This window comes from Morus notabilis, unplaced genomic scaffold (assembly GCF_000414095.1).
Source record: "Morus notabilis unplaced genomic scaffold, ASM41409v2 Scaffold151, whole genome shotgun sequence".
NCBI classification, from domain to species: Eukaryota; Viridiplantae; Streptophyta; class Magnoliopsida; order Rosales; family Moraceae; genus Morus; species Morus notabilis.
The window spans coordinates 577,788-585,979 of NW_010367153.1; the positions used below are offsets into that span (position 1 = coordinate 577,788).

At 31.4% G+C, this 8,192-nt stretch overlaps 2 protein-coding genes across 2 annotated transcripts; both read right to left on the reverse strand.

Moving 5' to 3' along the window:
• Positions 1 to 433: 433 nt before the first annotated feature.
• LOC21402415 (probable 2-oxoglutarate-dependent dioxygenase AOP1) lies at positions 434 to 2,053 on the reverse strand. The gene is made up of 3 exons (XM_010112019.1): positions 1,680 to 2,053; positions 1,221 to 1,542; positions 434 to 679 (listed from the first exon to the last, which is right to left on the reverse strand). The coding sequence occupies exons 1-3, from the start codon at positions 2,051 to 2,053 to the stop codon at positions 434 to 436; spliced, it is 942 nt and encodes a 313-aa protein (XP_010110321.1).
• Positions 2,054 to 4,197: 2,144 nt separating this feature from the next.
• LOC21402416 (probable 2-oxoglutarate-dependent dioxygenase AOP1) lies at positions 4,198 to 5,415 on the reverse strand. The gene is made up of 3 exons (XM_024174710.1): positions 5,039 to 5,415; positions 4,618 to 4,939; positions 4,198 to 4,452 (listed from the first exon to the last, which is right to left on the reverse strand). The coding sequence occupies exons 1-3, from the start codon at positions 5,413 to 5,415 to the stop codon at positions 4,198 to 4,200; spliced, it is 954 nt and encodes a 317-aa protein (XP_024030478.1).
• Positions 5,416 to 8,192: the final 2,777 nt, after the last annotated feature.

Here is an 8,192-nt window from a genome sequence, read left to right on the forward strand (position 1 = left end):
TTTGGGAATTTTTAAGATTTATCCCATCAGTAATTATACATTTGCTTATACATTTATTGTTCTTTTTCTTTTTAACTTGAGGTGTAATGGATTCGAAATCTATGTTTTATGGTAGAATTAGATATAGAATTAATTACCGTTATACTATAGCTGCAATAATCAATGACTTGTTAAACAAGAAAAACAACGAAATAAATTAAATTGGAGAAGCATATGTCGTTTGTACGGGGACTAGATAGTAAATATTATTAGTGTTAACCAACAAAATAGCCATTTGTGTTTGTAAGTAGTCTAGCTTGAAAGTCTCCATCTACCGTAGAATGAAAAAAAAAAAAGATACAAAACAAAATAGCCCTGTATTTTTTATTTATTACACATGATTTAGCTAGAATACATAAACAGTAAATTCATCCATCTTGATCACAAAGAGGTATCAAACACCAGCAAAGGCCTTAATAGGACATGCCGCATATCTTACTATGTCGTTTGTAAAGAAATGAAGAAGGAAATCCAAATAATCAATTGGTTTATATGCCAAGGGATATTCCTCATCAATCATCTCTTCAGGAACATGTATCACTCCATTGACTAATGTGTAAAATCCAAGTGAGTATCTGCCCTTGTTTTCTTTGATTATTACTCGATGTTCACAAGGCCGTATCCTGTCATTACTCCATGCCTGATTCAATAAAAACAACATTTCATCATGAATCTTAATGAATATCTACAATTATATGTGTCTATATATATAGAGAGAGAGAAATTGATATCAAAGAAACGTAGAACGTTCTGAGTAAGTTAGCACCTACTAAGCAACTTGTCTTACTCTACTCTAATTTATTAATAATTAAAACCAAAAAAAAAAAAATGTTTTGATCAGAATCCAATCACAGTAGTTATAATCAAATCAAACAAGAAAATGAAAAGACAAGTAAAAGAAACAATCCTACTGGAAAGGTAAACATTCATTTCGTTGATTCGAGTTTAGAATTAGAGTTTTACTATAGTAAAAAGCTCTCACAAACAATCACATCTAATTTTTTTGTTATAGTAAAAAGCACTCACATAAAGTTACATCTCAACTCGAATTAAAAACTCAAATCAGCGAACTAAACGAGCCCAAAAGAAATCTCTAAGTATTTTTGTTGTGCTTAAAAAAAAAAGAAAAAGAAAAAAAAAAGTATACATGGTGTTACTTATGGTCATCAGTGCATACGTACCATGAGTCCCTCTCCTGCAATGCACAAAAAGGATGAGGGCTTGGCTTTTACATCAATGTACTGATCATCCTTTGTTCTTATCTGCAAACCCTCCACCTGATGTTGATGAAGAATTGTTACGAAGGTCTTATCGGTGTGATTCGGCAATCCTACATTAGATTCATTCGGCTTCGGCACCGAGTATTTGAAGAACCGGAGACGGTAAAAGGCCGACTCAATGTGAGAGCCATAGAGCCTCCCTAAGCCATAGCTATCAAACACAATTCTTATCGCCGTTCCATATAATTCCGCCGCCGGCTTTGAGAAGGAACGAACAATTTCACTAATGCATAAGAAAACTTTAACAAAATCAGATCAAGCATGTAAAATAAAACAAGCTAAAGTGTGTGTGTGTATATATATATATATATATATATATATATGTAGGATCAAACTATATATATAAATATAGGTATATACCGAAAAGTATCATTTCCTGCAGGCCACATGAATTTTGTAAAAGATTCAGCTGCTTCGAAACTTGTTGGATTATCAAGTCCCAAAGATTCATACAAAGGAACAAAGGGGTCTTGCCCAACATAGTTTGCCCCGGGCCGATCACTGGTTTTCTGCTCTTTAGTTTCAATAGGGAGATCAAACAACTCTTTAGCTGCAGAAAATATGGAGGTGTGAAGTTCTGTGGGAACTTTATCATAAACCGCTTCGAAACAGCCATACTCTTCTAACCCATAACGGATTAGTTTGCATGCCGAGACCCATGAATCCGATCCAGGCTTCAGGTTCTTGTCAGTAAAATCTATGACAGGAATTTTATGATCTGTTTGAGATCCCATAATTATTATTATTTTTTTTTTTCTTTTTTTTGCCTACTCGCACCTAGTAAATCTTGCGGGTATTTCCTTGATTATAGATTTTGTAGATTTATAGGAAGTATACTGTATTGTTGGATCATTTTGTCAAAAAAAAAAAATTATAATTACAATTTTGCCCCTGATGAGCACCTTGTTGACTCCTCATTTTCCTGCGGGGCGCTTCATGTATTTCGAAAATAGGAGCAACAATGACGGGCACAAATATTCTAACCAACAACACGTACGGCCGTTTAATTATTGTATTGCTGCGGAAAATTATGTATGGCATGCGTGCAAAAATGTCCCCCTCAAGTAAAAATTAAGTAATTACATCACATATTGCATAGCATTGAATGATTAAATTTTGTCTTGCATAACTTTCCTATACTATTATTTTTTTATAAAAAAAAAAATTATTACTTTATAGTTTCTACCAGTATATGTAGTTGTCACGTTCGTAGCATATTCCGTTAGGTTGTTGGTGTTAGTTATATGGGATGATTGATCTGTAAGTTGCATCTTAGATTTTAAATTGCAGATTATAATTAGTTTGCAGAAGGGTCTGTTTTGCTTTGAGTTTCTTAATTAAATATGAAGTTGTGTTTTCCTTTTAGCAAACCATCTTAATTTCTCTATAATGTTATGTCAATATGTACATAGAAATGTTTTCCGTATTAGACTAATTTGTCTGTGATTAATAACCTATACTACGTACGACGAGAGAAGACAGTCCAATTAATTGTAAGCTCATCCACCACAACCTTAGATTGATGGTTCGAGTCACTATGAGTGTGTGTGAGAGTTGGTCAACCTGTTTGATCCGGTTGGCATTCAGCCGATGTGAAAATTCATTTTTTTTTTTTTCCTTTTTTTGCAATTCTAATATCGTTTAAAAGTTAACCAACGTGAAAAGTCTTTTTTTCTTATTTTAGCAAAAATTTAACCGTAATACTAAAAATAAGAATATATATTAAAAAAAGAGTTCTCAATCTAAAGATTATCACATGCTAATGTCTCGAAAGTGAAATGTTTTTGTTAGATTTATGCTTTATGTCCTTGATTGGTGGATTAGTTATGTTGAGCATGTAAAAAGGGTCTCTCAGCTGGCCCATGCAAACGAGGAGGAAAATACGGACCGGGCCGTATGGACAAAAGTAGCCCGACGGTTAAAATATGGATCGGACACTAGGCCGAACAAGTGGGTCACAGGCGGGCCGATATTAACACTACTATGAGCATGTAACCATGCGAAGTTGAGAACTGTCATATTATTACACTCATGTACTGTAGTAAATAACAAATTTATAAAACTAAATTAAGTAAATAATAGATTTTAAAATTATTTCAAGTAAATAGTAGTTTATCATGTAAATGATTTATTTATAACTAGTAAGTGAAAAGATTTTTTTTCGATGTAAATTTTCTTTTTATAATTGGTAAAAAGATTTTTTTCACATAAAAAATGATTTTTTATTATGTAAATTATTTTTATCAGTCGTAAATAAAACATTTATACGGTAAATTACTATTTCTTTTAAATAATTTTAAAATTTATTATTTACTTAATTTAGTTTCATAAATATGTATTTACTACCTTCTTCGTTATGCAAGCGATGTGTTACATATACACGTGACGGGAATTGTTTTATTATTTTGTAATTGATTAATTGGTGGCTCAGGCTCTGGGTCTTTGGCTCTCTCTAGACGTCTGTTGAGTGTTGCGTGTGTTGTCGTTTCAAGCAAACTAGAAAATTTCTCAATTCATGTACCTACTATTATTATTTTTTTTTTTCCTCTAAGCTTATGTTGTTATTATTATTATTTTTTTCATGACTAACTAGGGACATGAAGAGACGCACTTACTAACCAACAAGCGAGCCTTAATATTTTCATTTACATACCAGTTGGACGATCTTACAAAAGCCATAGCATTATTCAGAGCACAAAAGATAACGCGCACTCAATACATTTACATAGTTACACAATCACAAATAAAGCATATATACAGATCCAATGTTACACAGACTCAACAGCCAGCGACACACTGCACGAAATATGGATACAGTACTACAGCTTTAACACCAGAGTGAATTTTTTTTTTTTTTTTTTTTTTTTTTTTTTTTTTTTTAAAACCCCCAGGGGGTACCACAGTAGGCTTTAATTGGACACTCCAACCTCTTGTAAGCATTTTCTGCAAAGAAACCTAGGAAGCCAAGATGATTGAATGGCTTATACTTTAAAGGGTGTTGTTCATCCACAAGCTCTTCTGGGACTTCTACCATGCCGTCCCCAAATGAAAATTGCGCAAGCGAATATCTGTCTTCATTCCCGCTTACCACAACTCGATGTTTTGGAGATACTATTCTGTCATTGCTCCAAGCCTAGAAATAACACAATCAATCAAGGAGAACTTGTTATTTTCTTTCAAAAAAATTCATGGACTTTGCCAATAAAATTACTATGATTTAAATGTGTCAATAATTGCGATACACCTCAAAAAAAAATGTGTCAATGTTTTGTACTAGATATCAAATATTAGCACCCACCATTAGGGCATCACCCGCGAAAACAACAAATGAGGAAGGCGATAGCTCGACTTTGATCCAATCTCCGTTCTTTGTTTCCACCTCCAAGGCATTGACGTGATTTTGGTGGAGTATGGTTGTGAAACTCTTGTCAGTGTGTGCAACAAAGCCAAGCTGAGGGTCATTACCTTGTGGTGCATTATGTTTCAACAGTCTAAGAAGGTAAGTGATAGACCCAATATAAGCTTCATAGTACTTCTCCAAGCTATAGCTTTCGAAAATCATTCTTGTCACGATTTGGTCTATTTCCGCGGCTAATTTTGCGAATGAGTGTGCAGATTCACTGACATTATTATAGGAGAGAAAATTACTCCACTAACATGAATAATGACATGAAAGCGGACAGGAAAAATAGACAGAAGATATTCGTTTCATTAATTACCTGAATCGGTCATTTCCCACGGGCCACAAAAGATTCGTGAAAGATTGTATTCCCTCTTTAGCCGTTGCATTGTCGATGCCTAGGCTCTCGTGGAGGGGAACTACTGGATTTTGTCCAACGTAACCATTGAGGGGCTTTTCATATTTATTTTTCATTTTGGTTTCAGTTGGGAGATCAAATAATTCCTCTAAAGCGCCAAACATTGCATTTCGAAGCTCGCAAGAAATTGCTTCGTACGTTACTAAAAAACAGCCATATTCTTCGAATGCTCGTTGAACATCTTTACGTGCCAATTCCCAGGATTTTGTGCCAGGCTTTAAAGTCTCCTTTGAGAAATCCAGGACTGGAAGCTTTGGCTCTACTACTGGAAAACCCATATTCTAATTAATTGGCTTAATTGAGGAATTATCTAACTAATTAATGGGCTTGGAGCTTCTTGAGCATCGATTAATTAAGGGTGCAGATTTATATAAAAATGAATTGTGTTGATTTACTTTCCAGAGGAATCTATTATTGGTAATCCCGGACAAATCAAGTGCTATTAATATAGATAATAAACTAAGAATAATGTCTTGGTTTGATCATGATATCGTACCATTATCGATGGTGGTTAAAAGCTTTTAAAATGGAATTCGTACAATTGGTGAATTATATTTGTTATCGAGTATTAATCATGTACCATGGGTGCAGACAATATTATATTATTTTTTTGAGCGGAACAATCTTTCAAATTATCAAACTCATGCTACGAACATATATATCATGAGTAACTGACATTGCGCAGATTAATTAATAATTAACATAGATTATTTGATGGACCACATAACTCAACTCTTGGGTGCCTGGACTACTCTAGTTCTCCTACAAGCACTACTCATTACAACCAACGACTTATTTAACGATAGAATACAATATATACACATATGTGTGTGTGTGTGTGTGTATATATATATATATACTAATTGAGTGCCACTTGTTAAAATTTGATTATTGTATTATTAATTTTTTAAAACTTATTTTCCAATAGACATTTTAGTTGGTTGGGCTAATTACCTCAACAGAAACAAATTAATGAAGCTGAAAGGATAACGTGAAAAAGCCTTTTCAAAGAATAAACATATGAGAAAAAATTTGTTGATTGGGCTAATTAGGGAACAAAAATTATAAAGAATTACTTTCATTATAATAAGGATTATATGGAAAGAGAAATAGCAGGAACACATTTGGAAAAAATATTTTAGTAAGAGTGAGTGAGAAAAAAAAGTATATAGAAAAATATGAAAAATTAAATTATAGGGGAACTTTTAGCGAAAAGGGAAAAAAAGAGGCACGTAAGTTATTTTAATAGGAGAATTATACTGTAACAAAATTAAATTTCAGATAAATCTTTAGCAAAGAAGAGGGAAAAACAAAATAAAATTAGACATTTTTTTTTAAAAAAAAAGAAAAAAGTAGAAAAGAGAAATGGAAGAAAGAACAAAAAAAAAAATTACCAAGAGACAATTAACAATAACGTAGCAAAAAAAAAAAATGCAGAAGGAAACGAACAAAACGGTGGAGGACAAAGCGTCGGAAGTGCACATGACGCTTTTAAATATGTAAGGTAAGATAAAATGTAAGAGAAAATAAGATAAGATATAAGTCATGATAAGATGTAAAATAAAGTGCGTTTAATGAAAAAAAAATGAAAAATGATTGTGACGAGAACCAACCAAATACAAATCTAATTAGGAAATACATTAGCAAAAAAAGGATTTTTAAATAGAACACATTTGTGGAAAAATTTGCGGATCAATTAGAAAAACAATGAATTTACAAAGACTATAGGTCAATTTGGTAATGATTTTCAACCAGCCAAAAGACTTTTTGAACAAGATTGGTCTGATTTTGTGTTTGGTAAAAAATTGAAAAACCAATTATGACATAATTTTTTTCACTCACGAAGCAGAAGTTAGAAGTTAGTCTGAAACAACTTCTACTTTTAGATTGTGCAGGCAGCAGTACTTACTTTTTAATGAATGTTTCGATATACTTAGTATACCATTTATTATATTTTATAATACCCAGACTATCCTTGTATACATATTATATTTTTATATATTTTATAATACCCAAAATACACTTACTTTTTTTTGGCCGAAAGAACCGGGATATATATAAATATATTTTATAAGCCTGACTTTTTTTTTCTTCTTTTTTTTCCTTTGCTAAGGGTAGAATAAAAACTTTTTGAAAAGTGTGGTTTACACCAACTATTCTACTCCCAACTTTAAAATCTCATCTCATTCTTTTTTTTTTTCTTTTTCTAAATGTTATTTTCTTTCATTCTTTTTTCCCCCTCTACTGTCGTATGTTCTTATTTATTCTTTTTTAAATGTCTATGTTCTTATAGATTTTAACATGTGCAGGTTTTTTTTTTTGACGAAATATAGCTAGAGAATATTACGTCTTAAACAATTATTTATATTAACAGTAAACTAAAAAAAATTAAAATTGTTGATAATAATAATAAAATCAAATATATATATATATATATATATACACACACATTATATTAACATTTTCCTACTATGTTCATTTTGGTAATTAAACACAAACAACAAAATCAGTCTTATAGTTTACCCAACATCATGATACTACTTTTAGAACTAACAACACTTTAAAAATTATAGTTTATTAAACACTCAATTACTTTACAAAACATCTGATTTTTGCTTCAACACAACTAAAAACAATTCTTTCAAAATCTACAGCATTAACTTGCCCATCTAACAAAAAATATTTTAAGGGATTGTCAAAAATATTGAAGTATGGACATATTTATGAAAAAAAAAATATCATAATAGGAACAAAATAAGAGAAAAATAGTTACAATGACTACATTTTGTTAAAATAATATTGAAGAACGTTAAAGAGAGTCAGTTAAGTGCAGATCATGTATTTGATAAAAATTATTAAAAATAGATATAAATTAAAAGGAAAATTATTTCAATATAATACATTTTTATAGTATAAAATTTTTAATGGGGAAAGGTAAAGAAGAAGATAAGAAAAAGAAAAACAAAGGTGAAGCACTAGAAGATAAAATAACTTCACCAAAAAATAAAGTAGTACCAAAAGGGAACTCTCGTAAAAGATATATGCATGTATTTTG

Bases quoted from the DNA above. Each gene is read 5' to 3' on its own strand.
- LOC21402415 (XM_010112019.1), bottom strand. From the start codon at position 2,053: ATGGGATCTCAAACAGATCATAAAATTCCTGTCATAGATTTTACTGAC. The intron at 1,543-1,679 runs GTATATACCTAT...CTTATGCATTAG, and splicing joins GCAGGAAATGATACTTTTCG to TGAAATTGTTCGTTCCTTCT. The intron at 680-1,220 runs GTACGTATGCAC...TTATTGAATCAG, and splicing joins TTGCAGGAGAGGGACTCATG to GCATGGAGTAATGACAGGAT.
- LOC21402416 (XM_024174710.1), bottom strand. From the start codon at position 5,415: ATGGGTTTTCCAGTAGTAGAGCCAAAGCTTCCAGTCCTGGATTTCTCA. The intron at 4,940-5,038 runs GTAATTAATGAA...TAATAATGTCAG, and splicing joins GTGGGAAATGACCGATTCAG to TGAATCTGCACACTCATTCG. The intron at 4,453-4,617 runs GTGGGTGCTAAT...TGTTATTTCTAG, and splicing joins TCGCGGGTGATGCCCTAATG to GCTTGGAGCAATGACAGAAT.